At 52.9% G+C, this 27,236-nt stretch overlaps 1 protein-coding gene across 1 annotated transcript in view; it reads left to right on the forward strand.

The window, feature by feature from the left end:
* The window catches only part of SLCO2A1 (solute carrier organic anion transporter family member 2A1), a 78,092-nt gene that overhangs the window by 41,526 nt on the left and 9,330 nt on the right, over positions 1-27,236 (forward strand). Inside the window, exons 3-10 of the mRNA XM_082839911.1 lie at positions 971-1,133; positions 16,615-16,842; positions 17,611-17,709; positions 19,595-19,731; positions 21,558-21,636; positions 22,157-22,321; positions 23,354-23,543; positions 25,138-25,303. Coding sequence (XP_082696037.1) covers positions 971-1,133; positions 16,615-16,842; positions 17,611-17,709; positions 19,595-19,731; positions 21,558-21,636; positions 22,157-22,321; positions 23,354-23,543; positions 25,138-25,303 — 1,227 coding nt within the window. The remainder of the gene's footprint in view (positions 1-970; positions 1,134-16,614; positions 16,843-17,610; positions 17,710-19,594; positions 19,732-21,557; positions 21,637-22,156; positions 22,322-23,353; positions 23,544-25,137; positions 25,304-27,236) is intronic.

Consider the following 27,236-nt stretch of genomic DNA (forward strand, 5'->3'; position numbering starts at 1 on the left):
TTCCCGAGACAGGGACACCTGCTTTAACGGCCGGAAGGAGACTGTGGTGTGGACAGGGTAGGGGTTATGAGTGCTGACATCCAGGGCTCCTCTGGTTCAGGTGGACTCACCTTCTGGGGCAGAGGACCATCTCTTTGGATGGAGTCGAGGTCAGAAGATCTGCCAGCACCCCTTTTACCATTTAAGACCCTGCTCCCCAAGCTGGGGCCTTCGGTTCCCCTCTTTGGCTCTGGGTGTGGCTCAGAGAGCACTCTTTCCAGGGAGCACCAGGAACATGAGTTACTGGTGTTTCCACCCGGGAAGGGACTTAGGGCGCTTTAGTCCTCATCCCTCATTCACAGAGGTGGAAGCCAACCCAGGGAGGGCCAGAGCCGATTAGGAGCAGAGCTGCTGGGGCAGAAACTCACTTCTCCAAGGGGCAGTAGACCACTGTAGTTAAGGCGGGGCCCTTTAAACTCAGGCAGTCCTTGTTTGAGCCACCTCCTGACCTCATGGACATGGCAAGTTACTTACTATTCTGAGCCCCAATTGTGTCGTCTGCAAACATGCGACTTGTTGCATGATGAAATGAGATAGTGAAGGTTGCTTGGTGGTTATTCTGACTGTGAACTCAGAGTCCTTAGGGAGTTTAGTTAGGGAACACGTACTGTTCCTAGGAGCCAGCCAGAATAGGAAGCTTTCTTGAATTTGGCCCCCAAAGCTTTGGTCCTAATGGTTGAGCTTCCCGTGGTCTCTAGAGACTTCTCTTGGTCTGGTCTAGAAGGCTGAGGCTGGGAAGGGTTTCTGACAACAGGGGAAAGCTGAAACTGCATGCTTGGCCCTCCCGGCAAAGCTGGCACCACAGCTCTGCCTGGGCCCTTGGGCGACACCAGGCAGCTTCTTGCCTCTCTGCTGTGACAGGCAGGTCCACTCTGTGGGTGGGTGAGGACAGAGCCTCTGGTCTCACTCGGCTCCTCTACTCTCTCTGCAGATCAGCAACGCCATCCTCATCATCTTTGTCAGCTACTTTGGCAGCCGGGTGCACCGTCCGCGTCTGATCGGCATGGGGGGTCTCCTCCTGGCTTCGGGGGCCTTTGTCCTCACCCTCCCACACTTCCTCTCAGAACCTTACCAATACACCGTGACCAGCATGGGTAAGTGGCCTCCCACTCTTGCTTCAAGGGGATGAGGGTACATGATTCTGTAGGTTCTGACTTTCAGATACGCTCTGGGGAGAAAAGCTGAAGAAACTTTCTGGTGGGAGAGGACAGCATAGCGCAGAGTGGTATCCATTGCCCCAGAAGCACCCCAACCAACTTTGTGAGACACCCGCTCAATCCTCCTGTGCTTTTGGTGGGATCCTGGGATGTTTGGATGCCCAGCATCCTCTCCCATCTTCCATGTTATTGTTGACTATATTTTAGCTCTGCTTGTCTTTACCCTCCTCCCAGTGGTCATTATTAATACAGTTGTTACTTATAAATAGTTCAGTACTTATTTATATTTACCCACAAGTTTACTGGTTTCTTTGCTCACCGTTGCTTCTTGCATTTCACCCACCCTTGTTGATTTAACTTCCTTTTTCCTGAAGTACATCCTTTAGCATTATTTTCAAATAGTTTTTCAAATCTATCTGCCCTATTTTCATGGTTTCTTGGTATTTCCTTATGATTTCTATTTTCATTTTAGTTTCTTCAACTATTTTAAATGTATTTATTTTATAGTCCTTTCTGGATTGTTTTATTAGCGCAAATTTTGAGATTGCTAATCCTCCCACATTCTGTGTCTGCTTGCTCTTGTTTATGGTGGAGTGTTTCCTTTATGTTCTGTAATGTTTGATGGTGTGGTCATTGGCAGTGGGATTTTTTTCCCCCTGTGGAAATTTTGTGTGGTCTGGGTAGGAAATAGCCCCAAGGGTGGTTTTGTATTTGCATTTACTTGGCACCCTGGGAACATCACTGCTTTGGAGCCAATTTTATGATAATGTATTGGCGTGGGATCAATCTGTACTTGTTTTAAGGGATATGGTATGTGGCAGTGGTTTTGTGAGGAGCAGCAAGTGAGAGGCCCAGTCCCTAAATGCTTATTCTCGGTCTGCTGTATTGGAGTTGAAGATGTCTGAGGATAGCCGGGCCACCCGGGGATGCGCGGAGGGCTAACTGATTCCTGTTCGCTTAAATACCAGGCTTGTTTTTAGTCATATATGCAGATCAGATCCAAGAGGGGAGTCACTTAGAATGCCAAACAGGAATGCTTTATAGGCTGTGAGACCTACAGTGGGGAGGTGGGTAGCTGGAATGGAAAAAGAATGGAGGAACAGCGATGTGTAATGATGAAATGTTTGTTGGGTTGGGAATCTTCTCCCCACCTCCCTTGTAATCACCAGTAGACTGATCACTGATGATTACCATAAATTCACGGTGGCCTTGGATCTATTTGGACTCTTTAAGCCTGAGTCTTGCTTCAAATAGGCCCAGGAGGAAGACAGACCCAAGCTTAGGGGTCTAAGCTCTTTCTCCCCCTCGGTCTAGACAAGGGGTCTGAGGCCCGCTCTGAAGGAGAGTCAGGAGTTGCTGGCCACCTCAGAGAGCCATGTACCAAGCCTGCTCCAGACACATGGTCCCTGCCCTTCCCCGTCAGCATGAAGACTGGGCTAATGAAATCAGCAAGGGAACCTGGGGTGCTGGGGCCAGGCTTCGGGGAGGGCATCCTGCTAGGCGCCTCACACCATGGCCTGCTTAGCCTGGGGGCTGGCTCCCCCAGCCTGGGCCAAATACCAAGGGCATTTGCATCACGCAGAGCAGCCACCACAGAGCGTGGCTGGAGACCTGCGGGCCTCTGAAAGCAATCACTCTGCTCCTTGTTAGGGATGGGCGGGCGTCTTGGGTCCTTTCCACCACCATCCTCCCTGCTCTGAGGCACACTCTCTGCCTCAGTGCTCTTAGCCCACCTCCACTGAAAGAGGGAAGAAGGGGACTGTGAGAGGGACCACAGCTCGCCTGCCAGCCTGCAGGGAGGAATCGCTGTCCAGGAGCGTGAGCTTTGTTGTTTTTTGTTTGTGTAAATTCTATTTGCAACAATAGGACACAGTCTCCTTTACGCTGGCTGGGATCAGAGCAGCAGCTGCAAGTGCTCAGGGCTGGGCTACCTTCAGGGCATCTTCCCAGTGCCAGGGGGTTGGGATAAGGAGGACTTTGGCCCAGGAGCCACATCCTTGGGATCTAGCTGGAGCTGTGGGTGCCCGTACGGCGGGGGCATGTGCTATGCTAATATGTGCAAACAAAAATATTCATAAAATCTCACTTCGTGGGAAAAGTTTGAAATATGACTCTTACTTCAAATGTATTCCTATGGGAACTTCAGTTTTAAATTATGCAGGGCCATCAGGCACACACAAATTTCATTAAACGTGCCACCCTGAATCATGTCATGAATCTGGACGGTCCGGGGTCTGAAGCTGGGCTTTGAAACCCCCTAACAGCATGGCCTTGGGCCACTTCCTCCGCAGCTGAGTCTCAGTTCCTACCTGTATAAAATGGACCCTCCCCCGCAGGGCTGCGGAGGCCGAAGGATGCATGCTCTGAATTTAGCCAAGGGGCTGGCACATGCAGTAACCATTAAGCGGCGGCTTTTATAACAAGCGGTGCTGGGAACAATACGTGTAATATGCTGGATAACTAGGGTCCCAAATGAGGAAGCGCCTGCTTCCTCTGGAGAGTCTGACAGCTCACAGCCGACGCGCTGGGCGTCCTGCGGGCATCTGAAGGCAGCTTCTCCCTGGTCCTCACTGTACGGCTGTCCTCTGCTCTAGCCGGAGCGGGGCCCCTTCCTTGGTGTAGTCCTTGCTGCGCCTTTACGTGTGAGGCATAGGATTTCTCTTGGTTGAAGCGTAGGCTGCTGTTCTGCTCTATTTCCAGACCCTTAAGTGGGAGCCACCTGGTATGCTGGGTAGAGAGAGCATAGACATTCAAATCCCAGCTCAGCCATTTAGGTGCTAAGTCTGCTTAGGCAAGCTGCTGTTCATCTTTCTGAACCTCAGTTTCTTCATCTGTAAAGTGGGAACAATAATACCTCCACTTTCAGTGTGTTCTGAGGGCAAAATTAAAACTACATAGTACAGGTAAAGTGCTTCGCCCGTGTTAGCTGTTCAGCACATTTCTCTTTGCCTGCCCTTGATGTGGTATTTGAAATCTCTTCCTCATGAGCAATGACCCCCAGACCTATTATCATGTGTTGACGGCTGACTCTTTCCCCTTGGAGCAAAGCTGCTCCAGAAATGAACGTGGGAAATGAAAAGTAACTCTGTATTTCAGGGAAAAAAATTAAAGAGGAGCTGAATACTGTGGGAATCACAGAGACCTTTAACAACTCATGGCTAATTTTAAAAAGGCCATGCAGACATTTATGAATGTTTAGATTTTCTAAATGTCAGTGGGGTCCGGAAATACGCCTGGCGCCTTTCGAGAAAAGCCTAGCCACCAAGCCAGAGCCTCTAAGACCACTTCTGGAAGGCCCAGAGAGGTTTGGATAGGGGGGGAAACAGGCCAACCCGAGACCAGTTCTCCCGGGAGACAAGAGCAGGGGCTTCGGAAAAAAGTGTCTGGTAGGAGTAGGTGTAACCTGTGAGAGGTCCTGAGCCAAGTCCAGAGGGAAGTCAGCCCCACCCAGATGGTGGATGCACACAGGAGGGGCTTCCTGTGGGAGGAGCAGGGCAGGGGGGAGTCTGTTGTATTTTTGGAGCAGTCAAAAAAAGAAAGGGAAGAGTGGCTTTCCAGTCCTCTGCTCATGAAGTTGCCAGTCCCTCACGCACTTCCGTTCATCAGAGGCGTCCCTGGGCAGGAGGGTGGTGGGCAGGCCTGGGGACGGGAGCCTTGGGCTCCTGAGTGACGGCACCCCTTCCTCGGTGGAGGACACGCAGGCCTGGAGCAGAACCCCAGTGCCACGCAGGGTCCTTCCACTGGGGGAGCCGCTCAGGGGCCCTGAGCTCAGGGCAGTTCAGCGGGGAGCACCCAGCCCTGGTGCCAGAGGGACCTGCTGGGAACTGTGGGGGAAGGGAGTGTGTCTGCAGGGGAAGCGTGAGTGTGTGTGAGGGAGGCGTTCCTCTGTGAGGAGGTGGCCAGCAGTGGGGGGGGGGGGGGGGGGTGGAAGGTGTGGGGTCTGCGTGGGTGTGGAGGTGGAGGCGGGGACGGACGAGGGGGCAGCAGGGCCACTGTTAGGGTGGAGGTGCCTAGGGAGGCGGGGGGAGCATGGGGGTGCTGGGGGCGGAGAGTGGGTGGACGGTCGAGCGGGAGGTGCATGGCCCTGCCAGCTGGATCTGTTTAACCTGAAAAGGGGGGGAAAGCAGCAGGGGGGGCGAGTCACAAAACACATGGGTATTATCAAGTCAACTGAGAGGGAAACAGCCCTGAACGGATGAGCACAGCTAAGCTAACGAGACCTGATGTGGAACACATTTTCAACACACAGTATAGGAAAGAAGAGAAACGCGTGTGGAGAAATGACAGAAGACACCAGGCTGCTGTGTTGCGTGTCAGGGGAAGGCCGGGGAAGGAGCTGGGGCCGCGGAGAACGGGCATCTCCAAGGCATGGCCCCAGCGGCTGACCTGAGAGCGTTTGCCTCTGTCAGACTCTCTTAACGTTTGTCTTGCGGGAGAGTCACGACCCATCCTGGCTGGCCTGGAGGCGGGGATCCCTTGTTCTGGGTCTCCAGCCCTGGCCCCAGGACAGACCTGGGGGTGACTCCCCCTCCCCTGGAGGCTTGTTCCTCACTTCCCTTGCTCAGGGGTGAGGCTGGGGGCTGCAGGCCTGCTCCATGTCTGGTGAGGAGAGGAGGGACGCCTAGGGGCCAGGCTGCGTCCTGCGTCCTGCTCCTCTGGGGAGAGTGGCGTCCCAGGGACCCCTGGTGGACTGTGTGTCTTGGGCCCACCCAAGGCAGCAGGGAGGGTCTCCTGGGGAGAGTCATCAGCCAGGGTGGAAAAGGAAGGCTGGTTACTATTCCAGTGGCTATGGTTGCCCCAGGAAAACAGTCAGGGAGTCGGGGATAGCCCCACAGAAGCAGGGTGCCAGCCCCTGTCCCCTGGGGCACTGTGGTTTGAAGAAACCATTGATGCCTCCTGCCTGAGGCCTTGGGCCCCCAAGGACCCCCAGAGGACACAGGGAGCAGCTTCTGCTCTTCTTGCCACACTCGAGGCTGCTGTGCCCAGACACCTCCTGTGGCCCAAAGGCTTGACTAGGGAACCAGCAGGCACATTCGGGCAGCGAGCGACCCACACCATGAGGCAGGAAACCAGCAGAAGCAGTTTCTTTCTCTCAGGAACAAAAGGACTTTTGAGGATTCAGAGCTTGGATTGGCCACCGTCACGGGATGTGAGGCTCAGAGAGCTAAAGGGGGAGACGGCAAAGATAAGTCAGGTATTTGGAGGCGGGGAGGTCATGGAAGTGGAGCCCCGTGTTGGGATTCGTGGCCCTGTAGAAGAGGCCAGAGAGCTGTCTGCACCCGTGAGGGTGCAGCGGGAAGTCAGCAGTCTGGCTCTCACCAGAGCCCCACCAGGCTGGCACCCCGATTTTGGACTTCCTGCCTCCAGAACTGTGAGAAATAATTCCGCTGTGTGTGAGCCTCCCAGGCTATGATTCTTTGGTACAGCAGCCGCAGCTGACTCCAGAAGATTCAGTCCCTTTGGCTGGAGCCCCTCCTTGTAGCCTGGGATCTCATTTTGAATTTTCAGGCTTTGGACTGTCTCATTTGCCATTGCCACCGGCTTCACACCATTCATGTCCTTCGCAAATCTGTCAGCTGCTTTCAGCTGTCCCCAGGTCCGGGACAGCGGTGCTGCGTGGTGTCTCCCAGGTCACACTGGCCCATCCACGCCTGCATTGGGCACGCCTTGAGCAGTTCTCCCTCGAGGACTCAGCCACGTGTCCACCTCTGGTCCGGATATCTGTCGGGATATCATGACAGGCTTTGTCAGAAGGCTTCCTCCACTCAAGTAACACCGTGTTCTGGCTTCCTGCCAGTCTGGGAGCCCCATTAACAAAGGAAATGAGCTTGGCTTGGCAGGACTGACTCTTTATGAACTCATGTTGGCTCAGCTAATCCCCTTTTTTTTATTTCCCCCTTCAAATTGCTCCTCATTAGCCTGTTAATAAATCTGTGAACAATAAGTTCTGCTTCACTCCCAACTGGGGGGTGCACATTCTGTTTGAATAGTAAAATTAAATGGCTCTGAGCTGCCATCCTGTTGCCTCGGATGTGTCTTGCTTCCCTCCTATCCACTAAGAAACAGGGTTGATGATGAGCTGAGCTGGGTGATGCCTCTTTCCGAGGCCTGGTGGCAGTTCCTCAGGGGCGGGCGCGTGTGCGGGGAGGGGGGTAGGGTGGGGCTGAGGCAAGCCCCTTGCCAGCAGCGTGGTGCCCAGCCTGTCACACAGCGCACAGTGGACCTGCCCTCTCATGCCCAGCTCACTGGTCACATGGCCTCCTCAATACAAGTAGGCATTTCCCCAAGGCCCCTCTAGTGCCAGGGTGGCGGTGCGGAAGGGGCGTCCAGCCTCAGTCTCAGTCTCGGAAAGTCAGTCTTGAGAGCAGAGCAGGGGATCCCTCTTCTTCCACTCACCTAAGCTCACTCTTTTCCTGCATGGATGTGAATCCTTGCAAGCAACCCACTTGCCCTCAACCCCTCTATTACATCCATCCGTTGCTAGTGACCAGCGCTGATCTTACTTGTCTCTAAGTTTCTGGATCCAGTGCCCAAGTCCTTAAACACCTGGGCCATAATGCCTGTCTCCAGGGTTCTGCCACCTCCCTCATCTGTTTAAATCACTATATCCCAGGTTATGACATTGTTATTCATTTCCATCTGAATAAGAATGTTACAAGGTAGGTATGATTATCTGTATCTGTTTTGGAGATGAAGAGACTAAGATTCTGAGAGTTCCCTGACCGGTGAGCAGTGGAACCAAGATTTGAACCCGGTCTGTCTGACTTCAAAATATGAATTCCTTGCACTGCTCCACCAGCTGTCAACCCCCAGCTAGTGCAGAAGGATATGCTCTCCTAGTTTCCCAAAATAAAAGTCAGAACGCACGTGCGCATAGAAATCATTTTCTAAGTGGAGGCTTAGTCTAGTTGGAAGAGAACACGTGTTATCACAGGGGCACGATGGACTGACAAGGCTTTGTGAACTCCATGGGGACCCAATCACTTCTGATATGCAAACAGGTCACTTTATAAATGACTTTGAGATCTCAATCATGGGTAAGTTCGGGACAGCCTGTTCCAGGCCTGCCGGTGGGCGTGGCCAGGGTTTCGGGAAGAACTGTTGAGTGGCCGAATTTGGGAGGATGAGGAAATAGGTCTTTCAGAGTGGAACATTCTGAATGAGCTTCCAGGAGTTTGCTGAGAGCTCGAGGCTTGGCATTTTGGCCACGCTTCCAGAATACTCTCTGGAAACACCGCTGCCTTTCTCTATTGTTCTCTTATGGGTCGCTTCTGAGGTTTGGGCCTTGCTAACCTTCTCCTCATTTGGCCCTACTCACTCGCAAACGGTGCCCCCTTCCGAGCAGGGAGGTAATGGGTGGCTCTCAAGGTGCTGCCCTCTTGTTTCCTGCACAATTCTCTCTTTCCTCTACCAGGCAAGAAGCACTACTCAAAGGAAAGCCCACTCACCACAGCCTTCCTATGTTGCTCAACCCTTCTAGGGTCCTCTCTTGGCCCCAGCGCTGGATCTTTGTGCAGAGACCTCTTATTAGACCCTTGACAGCCCGCTGGCCTCAGCCTGGCCGCACCTGGAACGTGTGTCCTTGAACAATGGAGAGGCCAGGCCTTAGTCTGCCCAGCTCCACCCATCTCCGTGGGTCCCATTCCAGGGAGGTAGCCCTTCCTGCCACCGCGTCCCCACTTTGCAAACCCACGGAGGGGTTCAGAAATTAGAGCTGAAATTCTGCGTATGTAAATTGTGGGATGAGTCAGAGGGTTGATTGGCGTGCATCTGGGCTGGTGGGGGGGTAGCTGGAGGAGGGGAGAGGTCCCGAATTGTTTCTAGTTAGCCCTGTGAAAACTGGCACGGCTAGACCTCTGGTGTCTTGTGGGAAGAAGAATGTGCTCTGACAAACTTGAGCCTTCCAGAAGTGGGCCTCAGGGAAGATGAGAAACAGACTGACAGCCAGTTCAAACATACCCCCTCCCTCCCTTACCCAGGCCCCTCAAGGCGGAGGCGGGTGGCCCCCGAGTCTGTGGTAGCTGGAAGAAGCAGGCGTTTCTCTGACCATATCACAGGATCTGATGGTGGGCAGGTAGGAGAAGGAGGGTGGTGAGCTTCTCTAAGTCCAAGGAGAGGACTGGGTGCGGGGCCTTTGCTGGAACGCCTCAGGAGCGGGGAGAGGTTGCTCTCTCCTTCACGTGGCCCGAGCTCTTCTGCTCCAGGGAGGAGAGGGGTGGGGTGGGCTGCAGAAAGCTGAGCCCCACAGTTCTGCCAGTGGGTCCTGATACAGGTCTTCTCACTCCATCACTGTCTTCTTTTTATTTTTTATTTTTTTTGCGGTACGCGGGCCCCTCACTGTTGTGGCCTCTCCCGTTGCGGAGCACAGGCTCCGGACGCGCAGGCTCAGTGGCCATGGCTCACGGGCCCAGCCGCTCCGCGGCACGTGGGATCCTCCCGGACCGGGGCACGAACCCACGTCCCTGAATCGGCAGGCGGACTCTCAACCACTGCGCCACCAGGGAAGCCCTGTCTTCTTCCTTTTAAGAGAAGAGCCTAACGTTTTAAACTCTAGAAGACTCTGTCTTCACCAGAGTGAGCTGGCCACGGCCATCACCGCAGGGAGGCCCAGGCGTGAGTTCCTGGAAAGCTCAGACTTTGTCTTTGACAAACACCTTCACCACAACACAACACGTCAGGGAGCAGCGGGTCCTCCCCACCGCCGTACCCCGCCTCCAGGATGGAGAGCAAGCCGCTGCTTCCCAGGTGGAGGAACTGATCTTTCCCTTTCGCCTGGTCTGGGGTGGATTTGGCCCCATTTAGGGCAGGCATAAGGAAAAGAGAGTTTGTTGGGAGATCTTGAATCAATTTGGAATGTAGAATAGCCCAAGAGGATCTCAGTAGACTTGGATTTAATTTGGGGCCAATTGATTATCTTTTAAAGTACACATTTAAAAAAATTTATTTATTTTAATTAATTTATTTTTGGCCGCGTTGGGTCTTCGTTGCTGCACGCGGGCTTTCTCTAGTTGTGGCGAGTGGGGAGCTAGTCTTCATTGTGGCACGTGGGCTTCTCACTATGGTGGCTTCTCTTGTTGGAGAGCAAGGGCTCTAGGCGTGCAGGCTTCAGCAGTTGTGGCACGCGGGCTCAGTAGTTGTGGCTCGCGGGCTCTAGAGCACAGGCTCAGTAGTTGTGGCACGTGGGCTTAGTAGCTGTGGCTCGTGGGCTCTAGAGCGCAGGCTCAGTAGTTTTGGCACACGGGCTTAGTTGCTCTGCGGCATGTGAGATCTTCCCGGACCAGGGCTCGAACCTGTGTCTCCAGCATTGGCAGGCGGATTCTTAACCACTGTGCCACCAGGGAAGTCCCCAAATACACATTTTTAATAAAGGCAGTTAGTTTCTGACATGTAATCTGACGTTCTACAAGTTAATGATAACAGTTAAAAGATCCCCAGAGAATTTTGCCTCCTGGACACTTCATTAGGTGAAATTTCATGAGGATTTTTGTGGCATTGGTGCACCGTGCAACATGTCATGTAAAGACTTAATAAGCCAGTCAACATTTTTACAATCTTTGATGACCGCTAAATGGCACACAAAAAATAATTTTGCCAGCAACAATGTTCTAATAAATGTGACTTTAGTAAAATAATAAGAATCAGCAAAATCAAGAACTAGAACTCTGAAAAGAAACACCTATTCTCTGGCCCTTTGTTTCTGAGGCTCCTGCTTCCGTACAGCCAGCCTGGCCTTGTGTATCTGACACACCCGCTGTGGGCTGAGCATCCCCGTGCTCGCAGCCGTGGAGTAGATCAGCACTCCCTACCTGCCTCTCAGGCAACCCGCAGCCTCACCTATTTTACCACCGAAGTAGCTCTTGGCTGGGTCAGTTCTGCTCTTTACACATGGGCCTTAGAAAACTGGTTAATCCCTCCAGTGTGTTAGCTGTACTGCCCCCCCCCCGATCGTCACCCTCTGGGCTCTCCTTAGGATGTAATCCAGGCCCCTTTGCGGGACACAGCAGCCCTCCAGGAGCAGCTGGGCCTCGCCCTGGTGGTGTTTGCATACCGACCCCGCTGAACCTCTGAGCTCTCCCCTCCTCAGCACTGCTCTTCTGTCTCTTGCTGATTCTTCTCAGCTCAGAGGCTATTGTCTCTGGGAATCCTTCCCAAACCCTCTCCCCAACAGCACTGGGTTTGGTGCCTCCCCACGTGCTCTCTGGTACGCTGTGGATACCAGGCTGTATTTTTTATTGTGGTAAAATATATATAACATAAAATTTGCTATTTAAACGTGTCCAATTCAGGGCATTAAGTACTTTCACATTGTTGTACAGCCATTGCCACCATCCATCTTCAGAGCTTTTTCATCTTTCCCAATGGAAACCGTGCCCCTTAAACACTAACTCCCTCTTCCCCCTTCCCCCAGCCCCTGCCTGGCAACCACCATTCTGCTTTCTGTCTCTATGAATTTGTCTATTCTAGGTTCCTCATATAAATGGAATCATGCAATGGTTGTACTTTTGTGTCTGACTTGTTTCTGTTAGCATAATATCTTCAAGGTTCATTCATTTTGTATGTAGCATGTGTATTAAGCCTTCCTTTTTAAGGCTCAGTAATATTCCATTGCATGTGTATATCACATTATGTTTAACCATTCATCTGATGGACATTTGGGTTGTTTCCACCTTTTGGCTATTGTGAATGATCTGGCTATGAACACCAGTGTACAAATATCTGTTCAAGTCCCGGCTTTGAATTCTTTTGGGTAAATACCCAGGAGTGTACATGCTGGATAATATGGTAGTTCTATGTTTAATTTTTTTTGAAGAGCTTCCATACTGTTTTCCACAGTGGCTGCACTATTTTACATTCTTACCAGCAATGCACAAGGGTTCTAATTTCTCTACATCTTACCCAACACTTGTTTTCTGTTTTTTGAAGGGTATGAAATGGTATCTCACTGTGGTTTTGATTTGACCAATATTTTGGCAACATTGCGGTTGCTTCTTTGATGATGTGTGTAGCACAGCAGACAGAAAGCTTTGGAAGGTGTGTCCAGGTGTCTTTTCAGGTCTTAGCATCCCAGCTTTTCCCTGTGAGGCAGGCATCGTCCATGGGAGCTGACGGGCCTGGGTGTGGTCCTTCAGTGGCTGCCCTGGGAGCAGGGGCCAATTCTTTGCACCTCTTTCCCAATGTGGTCATTTGCCTTTGGGGGATCTTTACTCCACCCTTGCACTTAAGGGAGACCTGGCCCTGCCACCCCATAGCCCATAAGACAACATGTGACAGGGAGCTGCTGTCACACCTAGACAGAGACAGGCAGCTCAGCCAAACACATTGGCAAGTGACAGCAGCCCACGGTTTTAGGGAACTCCAAACTGTGCTCGTTTCCTCATACAAAATCTACTCGAAATTTGTTTGAACCTTCTGAAAAGAAATGCCCATTTGAGAACTTGCCCATTTGAGCAGCTTTTTAATTTACGAGCCCTTTGGATGTGTGTCACCTCAGTCAAAGTTGGCGGAGGGAGGTGAGCAGGGCGAGTGGCCAACCGTTTTTGAGTGACCACACAGCTGCACCTGGCCAGTTGGTAGCACGGGTCAGAGGGTGGCCAGGGCCAGGCAACCAGCTCTGCCCTCATTCCTGAACCTGCCCTTATGGTCTTGAGAAGGGTAGTGGGGTCTTTTTCTAAAGACTAGCACAGCCCACAGCGTGTAAACGCTCACCTGCTGGGGTGTCCGTGTGGCTGCCGCACTGAGGGCACGGAGTGTGCTGTGAGCCTGGCCCTCCGGCTACCGCCCACCCTCTGCAGTGCATGGCCCCTTCCCCAGAATCCTCTGAGGTCTCTCAAAGTCAAGGTCACTGACGTGAGGAGTCAGATCCAGGACTAGAACCCAGGTCCCAGGCTCCCAGTCCAGCTGCTCCAACATCTATGGGCCTTGCCAGCCCACAGCCACCTGGGCCTCCCCCTGGGGATGGGCGTGAGTCTGCCAGCACCACAGCCCCGTCTCTGAGCGTTGGACATGGGGCAGTGTTGGTGGGAGGGTTCCTGAGTGTGGTGAGGAGTGGCTCTTTCTCAGCAGGAACATTTCACAGCTTTGTGCTTCCAGACTAAAGTGACGATCCTGAGAATCAGGCCCTTGCAGCATCACTGAGGCACACCAGCCTTCCTACAAAGGGGTAGGCACAGCCATCAGCCATGCTGACTAACCAGCGGGCCCAACTTTTCATGCCTGCTCCCCTTTCTGGAACCATAGCCTTCTAGCACTTTAATGACCCATAGGGACTCTCCCTATCCGGCCACCTTATGGTCTCTGCCTAAAGGGAAACTGAGGCTCAGAGAAGTTCAGAAACTTGCTCAAGATCACACAGCTACCTGGGGCTAAAACCAGTTTTTCTTTCTTTAAAAAAAAAGAAAACCTCTATTGAGATATGATTGACATGTAAAAAGCTGTACATAGTAATGTATAAAACTTAATGAACTTGAGGATGAATATACCCATGAAACCGTCACCACCATCAAAGCCACAGACATATCCATCACGTCCCAAAGTTTCCTCCTGCCCCGTTATTACTGTTGTGTGTGTGTTAAGAACACTTAAGTTCTACCCTCTTAGTAAATTTTGAGTATACAGTGCAGTATTGTTATCTAGAGGCGCTATGCTGTCTAGTAGATCTCCAGAACTTATCTGACATAACTGAAACCTTATACCCTTGACCATCACCTCCCCATTTACCCCTCCCCCAAGCCCCTGGGGATCACCATTCTACTCTCTGCTTCTTTGTGTTTGACTGTTTTAGATTCCACATATAAGTGAGATCATACAGTATTTGTCTTTCTGTGTCTGGCTTATTTCACCAAAGCCAATTTCTTGACTCTTTATACCATGTGTTTGTTTCGTCTCTTTGTCTCGGATTTCAGCAAAACTCCCAGCAGCCAGCCCCTTTCCAGGATACCTCTACCTGGGAGGAAGTTCCCAGCCGCTTACAGAGGTCAGAGGGCTCATGTGTTTGAATGTAACTAGGGATGGGTAGAGGAATCTCCCCAGGCCTGGCTCCTCCATCCCTGAAAAATGTGTGTTGTGTCATTTCAAAACTGCCATTTCAGATTTGATTTCATTCAGGACTTTGAGTCAGGCACATATGGGTTCAAATACCAGCTCTGCCCCAGATCAGCCACTTATGTGGGCCAATAACCCCTGTGAACAGGACAAAATGTACGTCACAGCCTTGGCAGTGTCTGCCTGTGCAGTAAATAGAAGCTTAAAAATTCTGGCGCTGGAACTTGGATCGCTACAGTAAAGCGTGTAAGTCAGAGAAAGGCCCAATACACAAGCAAGGAGAGGCGTCAGGGAAGCTGGGGTGGGCAGAGAAACTCAGCCCTAGTGTGATGGGCCTGACTTTTGCAGGCCTAGGGCAATGGCTGTGGAACAAAGAAATAAGAAGTGGGAGAGACATTGTTACATTTTGGCTATATATTTTTATGAAAAAAAATCTTTAATTTAAAAGCTTTCACTGTTGCTTTATTTCAAAAGTATCTTGTGTTCATTATAGAAAAATTAGAAAGTACACTGAGGCAAGCACACACACACACAAAGATCATCACAATCCCATCACCCTGAGAGAACCATGGTCTTCCAGAGTTTTTCTCTGCATATTCCATTAGGCCGCATACATTTTATAAATTAGGGATCATATTCTTCTCCAAACTACTAGTTTTTGTTTGTTTGTTTGTTTTGCGGTACGCGGGCCTCTCACTGTTGTGGCCTCTCCCGTTGCGGAGCACAGGCTCCAGACGCGCAGGCGCAGCGGCCATGGCTCACGGGCCCAGCCGCTCCGCGGCACGTGGGATCTTCCCGGATCGGGGCACGAACCCACATCCCCTGCATCGGCAGGCGGACTCTCTACCACTGTGCCACCAGGGAAGCCCTACTAGTTATTTTTTGACTCTACAAGATGATACAGCTGTCTCTGCATGTCAGTAAGGCTACCTCCCCACTCTAATTCTAAGAGGCGCCTCCTATTTACCCATGTGGTTAGACCACTCTTTATCCAAACCCTGAACTGAAAGGTGGGACAGCGGGTGTGGAGTGGGAGGGTGAAGGTACAGAGGGACACTCCCAAATGTCTGGGGCTGGCCGTTGGCCTGGGTGCACACAGCTCCCCTGCACACGGCTGGTGTCAGGTCTGGATGACCTTGACCAGACAGGCGTCTTGGCCCCCTTTGCCAAGGGGCCCCCTGATCGATGGGGGAGGCCCCTAGGCCAGTGGTTTTTAAACATGTCCTACACAGGCACTAGTATAGAGGACAGGAGATGCTGGGGCCAGGATGGACAAGCATGTGTGTCTGCGGGAGGTGAGGGGACGATAGGAGGGCAGATCCCTCCCCAGCCCCACCGTCCAGGGTAGCCCTGAGCTCAACAGCACTGGGCAGAGTCCAGTGTGATGGACAGATCCCGTCCACGGCCCTCACTTTTCCTCTCTGTGGGACTCTGAGGCCCACCAGCTCAGAGCTCTGCCACCTCTGTGAGGGCCACAAATGAGAGTGAAACAGAACTCCAAGGAGAGGGATCCGTGATGTTAGCAGTTTCCATTGGCTTCTACAAGGCTGGAAGAGAAGGTATCTCATGGAAAGGAGCCCTCAGGAGCCGTCAAGGCCTCGGAGAGCGGACAGTGCTCTTTGTTTAGTGTGAGCCAAATTGGAAACAGTGGCATGGGAGGGGCAGTCCAGCCTGGCCAGGTCCCCAAAGCCATAGGCACTGGTGCCCACAGGCCACACTGCGGCCTCTGGGGCCCTCACAGAAGGTGCAGTCTAGCTCCTGTGGGTGCAGCCTCGCCCCCCATCTGTAACAGGGGGGTTTAAACCAGAGGGTCTCAAAGTCCCTTCAGGTTCTTGATCCTTGGGAGCTGACAGGTGGGGTAAGCATGTTCAATGCCTTTGACAACAGGGCTCTTTAGTGTGACCCAATGCCGGGTTCATCTAGGAATGAGGGCTCTGGGGGTCATGACCCCCGGCGAGCATCCCAGGCTGGGGGTGACACCATCTTCTGTGGGACAGAATGACCTCTGTCCTGCTAAAGTGAACCACACCTTGGGGGCCCGAGCCTGAGACTGCGCACAGGGACGCTGAAGGCCGACAAGCCTGGGTGTTGACCTTGGCTCCCTCTTTCGCAGGGAGGAAGGTACTGATCCCTCCATGCCCAGCCCCCCACCTGTACCCAGAGAGGAGAAGGAATGGACCCCCGGGAGACGAGGATGGCTCTCACACCCGACAAGGGCTGCGCCGCCTCAGGGCAGGGAGCACACCCTCTCCCCTCCTCTCACGTTTGTTTCTGAAGCCGCTCCCAGAAGGCCTGGGAGAAAGTCCGGGTCTGGAAGCCAGCTGATGCGGCCAGGACTCCAGGGCGGGGGTGACCGGTGCCCGCTGTCTCGTTACAGGGAACAGCAGCCGTCTCCAGACTGAGCTCTGTCAGAAACACTGGCAGGGCCTGCCCCCCAGCAGGTGCCACAGCAGCACCCAGGACTCCCGGAAGGAGACCAGCAGCATGTGGGGTCTGATGGTGGTGGCCCAGCTGCTGGCAGGCATCGGCACGGTGCCCATCCAGCCGTTCGGGATCTCCTATGTGGACGACTTCTCGGAGCCCAACAACTCGCCCCTGTACATCTGTGAGTTGGGCTTGAAGAGGGCTGCGGGATGGGGGCGGGTCCTGACGTGGCCCAGCCAATGCGTGCAGAGGTCTGGGGATCTGACACACCTGGTTTGAGTCCCAGCCCAGGCCCCAGCTCCTCACCAGCAGGATGGGGCCCACAGTCTCTGTGCACTGGGGACGTGGGAGTACCTGAGGTGATGTATGTGAGCCCTTGGTCCCAGGGCAGGCACCGGGCAGCTCCTCGACCAGCAGTAGCTACTGCATCTGTCACGTCTGGGCACAGGCTGGGCACACGTGTTCTCTGAGCCATCCACTTAGGGAGAAGTTTGGCCTCAAAGAAGCATATGCAAAGCAGATAGCACATGACCATCTGACTGACCAAATCCTTCCCTTAGAACAAGCCACACTGAGCATCCTCAGGGCCCACGGCCCAGACCAGACAGACCACACCCACAGGCTCTGTGGCCCACAAGCTCCCCCAGGGCTGCCACTGCCACACTGTACCTGCAAGGAGATTTGCCCAGCAACACGCACCTGGGCCAGCATCTGCAAATGCCGAGGAGGCCGCTTCTCTCCCGGCAAGCGGATCTCTCTGGCATCTGGCTGGAGGAGAAACAACTTTGGTTCCGCACATCTCAGGATCTTGAGTGCCTGTAGTAAATGCCACAGGTGTGGACCTGTCAGGGCCAGGGGACAGATGGGGTGATGTCTCAGGAAGCCCTCAGCAAGGGAAAGAGCCCGAGGCTGCCACCCTCTCAGCCTCCTTTCCTCCTCCCCTTTCCAGCCATCTTATTTGCCATCTCTGTATTCGGACCGGCTTTCGGGTACCTGCTGGGCTCGGTCATGCTGCAGATCTTTGTGGACTACGGCAGAGTGGACACAGGTGAGTGTGTGCCAGGACCACGACCCCCAGCCAGTCAGGACAAGGATGAAGCTTGAACTTTAAATGCTCACGGCCCCCTCGCCACCCACTCTCTCCCTCCCTCCTGTAGTCAGCGGACAGGTGGGCCTCCTCTCTCCAGCGGGTGGGGGTGGGCAAGGGGGATGCGCTGCTGAAGAAAACACACTTTCTGCCCTAAGAAAGCACACTTTCTGCAGCGGGAAACCTTGAGACCTAGGGCAGGGCCTCAGGTGTTGCCACCACAGCTGCCTGTCTTGGTGGTGGTATTAAAAAGAGCTCTATGATTCTTTGATTCTAAGATGGTTTTGATTGCTTAAAAAAATATTGGTAAGAGCTCTTTTGGGGAAAAGAAGAAGCACTACATAGAGTACACACATGGATTATGACTCCCATCCAGAGGGGTGTAACATCGTGTTTAACCATGTGGGCACAGGTAGTAGAGAGCCTGTGTCTAATCCTGGTTCCACCTCCTCTACTGGCTGAGTGATCTTGGGCAAGTATCTTCATCCTTTCTGTGCCTCAGTTTCCTCATCTGTAAAAAGGGGCTAATGATAGGGAAATAGAGATGTTGCAGTGTTTAGAACATGCCTGATATATATTGAGGTTGACAGGAGTGAGCTCTTTAAAAAGTGATCTGGATGAAGCCACTGTGTATCTTAGGATGAGAAAGTACAGTCCATAGACAGGAGCACACGTACTGAGTTAACCGTTCAGGGAGCCGACCCCAGGATGGACCCTGCAAGGGCATATGGTTGTTGTGAGGTTGCCTTACACACCCCAGCCTCCCACAAGGCAGGGAAGGCTGGCAGTGTAACAGAGGGACAGACAAAGTGCTTGATGAGGTGATGAGGGAGGGCCTCCCAGGGAGGTGAGGTCTGCATCCCATGTGGGTGGAATTACACAGGTGGTGATGGGAGAGGCCTTCCCAGTGGAGGAAACCATCAGGGCAGAGCCAAGGGGGGCAATGCCTGGGGCGTGTGTGGGTGATATGTAAGTTCCCACAGGCCAGATGTAGCTGGAAGGCAGGTCCAAGCCAGACCTTCAGGAATAGCACCCCACCCCCACCCCCCAGTGCCCAGCACCCAGATCAGAACCTGCCTGTCTCACAAAGAATGTGGGCAGGCCTTAACCCAGTCATGCTGCCAGAGCCCATAGACTCCTGTCCCTGGGACTGTCTGACCACAAGGTCATCTGCTCAGGGTCATCCACCTGTACTTCAAATGAAAGGGCAAAGCTAGCAGAGCTGTCTGCTCAGGGTCAAGCCATCTTTGCCCTTCACTGGCACTTCCTGAGTTGGGTCCCAAAGAGACTAGCAACTGAGCTCCCAGGCCACCAGGGACAGTGCCCAGGACAGTGCTGGGCTGAGGGCTGTTCTGCTATCTTCTCCCTCCTTCCATGCCCATGTAGTTTCTTTACAGAGAGAAACACAGTGGCAGACCCTTAGACGTGGATGGGAGACTACAAAGAAGAAAGCATCGCCTTCAGCGGCCTGGTAGCCTACTCTGTTGGTGGTGGTTTTTTTGAGCATCTAAGGATTATGAGGCCTCCTTTCTTAGGGATCAATAGAGTTGGGAGGCAGTAGCATCCAGTGATTAAGAGTGCAGGTTTGGAAACCACGAATACATGCATGGGTTTGAAAATAGACCAGTGAAATGGCGCTTGCAGGCCAAAGTTAACCTCACTGATCCTCCCAGTGGCCTCCGTTCTCTGAGAAGACCAGAGTGGCCTGGAGAGAGAACGCCGACTGGACGAAGATGCTAGCTCACAGCTTACCTCTTCTGCATCATGGGAAGAAAGTTCCCCCGATCAGTAAGGTGAGATCATGCATTCATCCAACAAACACTTGTGTCCTTTGTTTTCTCTTCAGCTGCAGTTAACTTGAGCCCCGGAGACCCCCGATGGATAGGAGCCTGGTGGCTGGGCCTGCTCATTTCCTCAGCCTGCCTGGTTGTTACCTCTTTCCCCTTTTTTTTCTTTCCTCGAGCAATGCCCAGAGGAATGGAGGTAAGCTTCTACACACAATTCTACCTATTATAAGAGTTTCATAATAGTAGGTAGAGGTAGAAAATAAACAGAGCTGAGAAGTTGCAGCAGGTTAAGTAAATTCTGGGTGAAATCTAAACAAGTTTCATGATACAGGACTTCTGAGAGGCTTTGAGAGGTAAGAGTGCTTGTGAATTTCCAAAAGATGGTATCTCATCAGTGTTCCCTTACTGTGTTAGCATCTCACAGATTAGGAGGGCTCCAGGGAATGTAGTTTGGGGAAACACTGAGTTCATCTAAAGTGGGATAAAGAATTAAGAGCCAATAAAAGCTGCATATGTGACCTGGAGCAGTTGACTTTTGCATGTGATAGGGCCGGTCATGTCTAACCCTAAAGGACTGAGTAAGAAGGGGATTCCTAGTGCTGCAGAGCGTGAGGGTGGGCTGTGAGTAGAGCATACTTTGAGCCGACTGCCCTGCCCTGCATCTTCCAGTCATATCTGTTGGGGAAAGGAATCAGGGAAGGATGAGAATGGAAAACAGCAGGGAGAAGTCTGGGTGGGGGCCTTGCCCTTAGACTGAAGGGTCTAAAACTTGTTCTGATCCCATGAAATTCTGAGTGAATGGTGCCCACTCAGGTGACAGCATGGCAACTGGGTCAAGGTTGAGGTTGGAGAGTTGGGAAGGAATGAAGGCTGGAGATCTGATGAGGCCAGTGCAGAGATGGGGGATGCAGCTGAGGACCGAGGCCATGGCTGCCGGACAGATGAGGCAAGGGCAGGGGTAGATGTCCTCGGAGGGGGTGCCGAGAAGGACTCAGCAGTGAGCTGAGAGGGGCAAAAATTTGTGCCGAGGTTCAGAGCCAGAGGCAGAGCTGGACGTCTGGCAATGAGGTGTGTGAGATCTAGGCCCAGCTTGGAGGAGGGGTGAGGGGAGAGGGGCCTCCACTTGTCTTGAGGAAGAATTTCAGAGGTTGACAGCACATCGGGGTGGTTTTGCGGGGAGGCAAATCTGAATCCAGCTCTGCTACTTGTCAACTAGCTGAGGGATCCTAGGCAAGTTTCCTTGCTCCGGAGTCTCCTCTGCTTTAAAATACCGGAGATAGAGTCCCTATCTTGGGAGGAGGTTGTGAGGAATGGGAGGTTGCATGCAGAGCGCTGGGTGTGGTGCCCACTGTGGAGAAAGCACTAAACGAATGGGAGCTCCTAGGCCTGCTGATGAGTCCCCTGGGGGATCCTAATGGTGTCAGAGCTCAGGGGCCTTGCATCTGTGTGGTGGTTCAGAGCTGGGGGCCTCAGGCTGCAGCTAACAAGTTCAGAAGCGGAAGGCGAGTTCACTGAGGAGGTCTGCACAGAAAGTGCAGGCTGAGAGCCAGGTCAGAGCCTTGAACAGTACCCAGGTTTGGGCCCAGAAGAAAGAAGGGACTCCATAGAGGAGACTGAAAGAGAGAGCTGGAAAACAGAGGTCATTCTAGACCAGAGCGTCCCAGAAGCCCGCAGCCCCTGGAATCTGAGGACAGGGAAGAAGTGTAGCCATGACAGACAGACGAGGGGTGAGATCCACTCAGATGCCTTTTGGCATCAGCCAGCAGTTAGATACGAAATAATACGCCCAGGTATGAAATAACATCTTGGGAGGCCCTGGCATGGATGCGTTCTGGTCGGTGGCCAAGCACCGGGCTCACCGACACACAGGTGATGATGGCTTTGGACGCCCTCCCACACACACCCGGGGTGGCTGACCACTGCCCAGCCCTGAGCCACTAAGACCAGAGGGATCAAGGGCCCAGGGAAAGTGGCTGCAGGGAAACCTGGGTCATTAACCCTCACCCCCTTCGCTGCCTTCAGAGGACTCCCACCATAGCAGATGAGGCAAGGAAGATGGAAGAGGCCAAGTCAAGAAGCTCCCTGGTGGATTTCATTAAACGTAACTGAGTGACCCGGCAGCCCTGGGAGGGCTGGCTTGGGGTGGGGGCGGTCCGGGGTAGCCCAGCCCATGTGGTATTAGGTGTGGTGAGGGGCACTAAAAGCAGGTGGTCTAAAATTGGACAACCCCTCACGAGGGGCTCTGCCAGGGGCCCTGGTGACTGCTGCTGTGCAGATAGCAGGAGACCCAAACTCAGATAGAGGTAGCCCCACCCACACCGCCTGGCCCACGTTCTCCTCTCCCCTCCCTTCCCATGGATGCAGCCATCATGTACAATCACCCTCCGCCTGACTTCTTCCAGGCCTGTCCTCCTTTCATTCAGCCCATGAGCATGTTGAGTGGAGTCCGAGTGGCTGTGTGCCCCCAACAGGCCACTGAACAGCTCAGGGCCTGGATTCTGCCCTGAGGAAGAGAGAGGAGCTGCCTGGAGGGGGGCCGGGGGGAGGAAGGGCAGTGGCCAGTGTCGCGGACCCTGTGACCGCTGCCCGGAGGCCCGGCCCTGACGGCAGCCTGTTGGCAGGGTTCCCCCGCATCTTCCTGAGCCTCCTGATGAGCCCGCTCTTCATGCTGGTGGTCCTGGCCCAGTGCACCTTCTCCTCCGTCATTGCCGGCCTCTCCACCTTCCTCAACAAGTTCCTGGAGAAGCAGTACGGCGCCTCCGCAGCCTATGCCAACTTCCTCATCGGTGAGTCCCCCGGGTGCCGCCGCAGCTGGGCCCTCCCACCACCCACCCAGGGCTGGGAACCCCTAGACCGGACACAGGCAGGAGCCAGAGGGTTCTTGCCCGAGAGAAAGAATTTTAAGGACATTCTTCCAGGTTGGCAGTCTAGACCGTTCCTGGCAGATTTCTTAGGCCCTTATCATTCCAGACAGGAGTGGGCGGAGGCTGGGGGATGACTTCCACCCTGTCAGAGGGGCTGAAAGCCTGACTGCCTCCCAAAGGCCCTGACATCATCAGGGGCGACAAAGGAAAGAGAGAGGATTGAACTGGGGGCTGGGCAAGATGCCTCTGGGTTTTTTCCTTCTTCTCCAATGACTTGAAGACATTCACCTGGATAAGGAGTATGGGGCCCAGTGATTCTCCATCCCCACTGCACTTTAGGCTCCCATGGAGAGCTTTAAGACATACGGACGCCCAGGCCCCACCCTCGATCAATGAAAGCAGAATGTCCAGCATCCAGCATCGGTGTTTTTTGCAGCTGAGGGTGAGAAGCACTGATGTGGTCCCACCAAGTACCCAAGGGAGTTATGGGGCCCAATTCACAGGTGAGCTTGACCATGTGGAAGTGGCAAGGTGGTCAGGGCGTGACCCCTGACCTCCTGTGTGGCTCTTGGCTGTGACTTCACGCCTCTAGCCTTTGGCCTCTGACTAGCACATCAGGCAGGGGGCGCCACCAGTGCCTTGCTAACCCCATGTGATCATAGTTCAAGGACGGGCCAGGTAATGAAAGGCGCTTAATAAGTGCACATTCAACCCACATCCCTCTGGCTGCAAGGGCCCCACTTCTTTCTTTATTCTTGGCACAGGCAGGGCAGTCTGCCATGTCAAGATAACTCTGCAGTAAATGCTCAATTAATGTCGTTTATTACTATTGCAATTAATCATATTGAATGTCGCTTCAGGAAGCCATGCCCCCTTCTCTGTGGTCCAGCTCAGTGTGCGGCCCACACACACTGCGAGGCCTGTGCACCCAGACCAGCTTCTCTCCGTCTGTAGGTGCTGTGAACCTCCCTGCTGCGGCCTTGGGGATGCTGTTTGGAGGAATCCTCATGAAGCGTTTTGTTTTCTCTCTGCAAACCATTCCCCGCGTGGCTGCCACCATCATCACCATCTCCATGATCCTCTGTGCCCCTCTGTTCTTCATGGGCTGCTCCACACCAGTCGTGGCAGAGGTCAACCCCCGCAGGTAGTGGGAATGAGGCCGGGGCCAGAGCCTGTCTGTGGCTGCCACACGTCTTCCTTTCTGCTTCTTCAACTGTCCTCTCTCCTTTTCCCTCGTTGATCTAATCTCTTATGTGGCAACTGAGAAAATCAGATCTTGAGTAGTGTGCTCAATTATGAGAGGAAATCAGAGGGTCCTAGTGGGGCACCAGCAATCAGGTTAGGGTTCGGTTTTTTAAGAAGCACCAAAAACTAATTAGTTTGGTTTCAGGATGAATCTGTAGTGCTGTGAGCCTCAGAAACCAGGAACTGTCTACCTTTAGCATCCACTCTGTACCGGCTAAAATTACAGAGTCTTATTGAGCTGCCAAAGAAAGATGAGAGACGGAGACCTGCAAAGGTCTGAGAAAGAACAAGGAAGGTGATGGCAGACTTGAAAAATTAGGGCAGGTGAGGAAGAGGGCAGGTAAAGCATACCTGTCGGTTTGCATAAAGCAACATGGTTTTAAGTTCTAAGTCTGGCTTCATGTTCAGGAAGGGCTTTGAGGCCCATGAGGGAGTGTGCTGAGCAAGGAGCCGTTACTTTTTTCCTGGGAGCCACCTTGCAACAGCTCTTCTTTAAGATTTTGCCCGGTGAGGTTGCAATACTTGGAGATGCCATACTTTTCAGCCTTGGTGTTTTCTCTTTCTCTTTGAAAGAAACTCTCCTGTCTCTGGTGGGTATGAGGGAAGGGAGTGTCACTCAGGATGGGACCCCCCCACCCCCTGGTTTGTCCTGGTCTTGTGGCTGTGGATTGAGAGAGACCAAGAAGGCTTTCACTGGGAGTTTAGCACGGGGCTTTGTCATCAGACCAGGTCCTAGTTCTGGCACTGTTCTTTACTGGTTGGGGAAAGCTACTTAACTTATCTAATCTTCAGGTTCCTCATCCACAAAAGGAGCACCACTAATACTGCGATGGCTGGCACGCATGAAAAGCCCTCGGGGACAGTGCCTGGAGCATGAGGGATGCCCATTAACTAGGATTAGTGTAATTATTTTAGCAAAGCTCTGAACCCTGGTTTATCAGCCCCAATCCCGACCCTCCCCTAAGAAGATCAGGAATATCAGATATGGTAAGATTGGTGAGATCAGCCAGTGAAATCCCTTGGTTGAAGCTCAGGGGAATGGAGCGACCTGGGTGATGGCTACATAGACCCAGAGACGGGAGCCATCTAGACCCTGGATTGCCTCAAGGGGCCTCAGCCTGAGCTCAGATGAAAGAGAAGGGAAGGGAAATTATTGCCTGTAACTCTCCCATAGCATCTGCCATCTCTCTCATCAGAGTCCTGACTGGTTGGCTGTCTCGACCCCTTCCGAAGTGGGGGATTTGCCAACCAAGCATTTCCAATGACTAGTAGTTTGGGATCCTACTAGCAGGAGAAGTAGAGGTGCCATGAGCACTGGCCAAATTCACTGTTGGCTCCAATAGACATAATTCAGATCCCTGGGTGGCGCTGGCCCAAGACAAACAGAGACGCACAGGCACACTAACCAGGAGGGGAACTCACGCTGGGCTGGAGTGGAGAGGTTTTCCTTTGGTCTTGCTTTGTTTGATTCCCATTTCCTGTTTTGCTGGCAGCACATCAAGTTCTATACATCCACAGCCTCCCGCCTGCCGCAGGGACTGCTCGTGCCCAGATTCCATCTTCCACCCGGTCTGTGGAGACGATGGGGTTGAGTACCTCTCCCCTTGCCATGCTGGCTGCAGTGAAATCAACGTCAGCTCTATAGTCTCCAAGCAACCGGTAAGGGCCGGAGGGGCCCCGGGCCCCTGCCGAGTGTGTGCCCCTGCAGCTTGCTCCTCCACTCGGGATGGGCAGGGCTCCACCCCACTCATTCCCAGCATCCTGGCCTCTGGGCCACACCCACCCTCTCTCCACCTCCCCTTCCCTAGGGTCATGACCAGATGTCTACAGCCTAAAGTCAATTAAAGATTGGCCGATGTCCAACAAATTCACATTCCTGAGGCCTAACAATGCTCAGAGCAGAAACAAGCCAGAGCATTCCTTCAGCTGAGGACTGCCAGCCTCACCCTGAAGGATCCTGATGGGCCTGTCTGCATCCTGGCAGTGTTGCAAGGCCACATGGACTGGCCCACATAAATCGAAGGCAGAGGGCCTCTGTGATGTGGACCTGGAAGCTTAGAGCCAGAAGTGGTGATAGAGGTCATTTGGTTCAATCCCTCTCGACACTCACCTATGGCCACACAACTGGCTTGAAGTCTGCAGCTATTTGGGAGCAGATCTGAGACTAGAACTCAGGGTGCTGCCTCAGCCTGGGGCATGTCTGTGCAAGGCCAGGTATCTCCCGGCCACAGCCTCCCACTCAGGTAGCCCACACTCACCAGGCTAACTGGGTGAGGTCCTGGCCAGCCCTCAGAGCACTACGGCTCCCAGCCTCCCAGGACCAGACAGCAGCAAACCAAGTCCAGTCGTTTGTGCGGTTATTCAGCAAATACTTAGTAAACACCAGACACAGCCACGGGTGCTAAGTATTCAGGGGGGAACCCATCAGCCCAGGTCCCTGCCCTCATGAGTTTGTATTCTACCAAATAAATGCACAAGGGAGTTTTAGAAAGTAACCCATGCCATGAAGAGACTTAATGGGACAGAGAATGCCTGGGGGCCTCCCTGAGGAGGTGACATGAGAACTGAACCACCAGAAGAAAACACTATGAAGACCTGGGAGTGAAATGAACAGAATGAACATGAACGCAGCTGCAAGGCCCCAGGGCATGAATGAGCTGGCACAGGAGAAAAGAGAGAAGGCCAGGGCTGCCACGGAGTGAGGAGAAGAGTCATACCCAGCTCAGCCAGGGAGCCGGCAGGGGTCAGGTTAGGATTTGGATGTTCTTTTTCCTAAGAGCACTGGGAAGTCTGTGCAGTTCCCCTGAGGATGCCCTAAGGAGAGGATGCATCTTATTCCTTTAAGCCTGTGTGGAGGGCACAGGCAAGGCTAGACCCATTTACCATCCTCCCCTGAGAGGACAGGACAAGGCTGCTTCCACAGCCAGCTCTGCGGACAGAGGAGCGTGGTTCTCAGGCAGCAGGAGGACAAAGAACTTGGACAAGATGCTCTCTCAGTTGCCTTCTAGTTGGAGGAGCCTGTGGTGGCTTCTGTGGTTTTCTTATCTTTATTTACTTACCTCTGACTCATCTATTTCCAGAAATAATCTTGACAGGTTTCCAGTAACAGCACAAGCACATCAAGACCAAAATCCATTAGCATAACATCAAGAAAAAATAGCAAATTATAAGGAAAAGTATCTATGTTTAAAAAAATCCAGACTGAAGGAGGTAGCAGCAACACTGTATATAACTTAATTATGAGCTTCCTAGCAGCCAAAGTAAAAAGGGTACATAGTTCCAATGCCTGGTAGAAGGAAGCATACCAGTTCATTAGTTCTAATCTTGCCCCTATAACTGCTTTGACACTTACAGTAATTGGACCATAGGCTGGTCTATCAGACAATGTGAGAGAAAAGGTGAAGGCCACCTGACAGGCAGTGGCCACCAAGGAGAGCTATACAACAGTGTTGAGCCGTATGGATTCGCAGACTTGAGACAGAGATCTTTGCAGACAGGAAGAATTTCTCTCAGGCAGAAAGTACAGTAGATTCCTCTGGGTTCCCACTGCTATCTCCCCCTATTTTTATCTTCCTTTAATGTCCCTGCAGTA

Source organism: Leucopleurus acutus (genome assembly GCF_964270905.1).
Source record: "Leucopleurus acutus genome assembly, chromosome: 5".
NCBI lineage: Eukaryota > Metazoa > Chordata > Mammalia > Artiodactyla > Delphinidae > Leucopleurus > Leucopleurus acutus.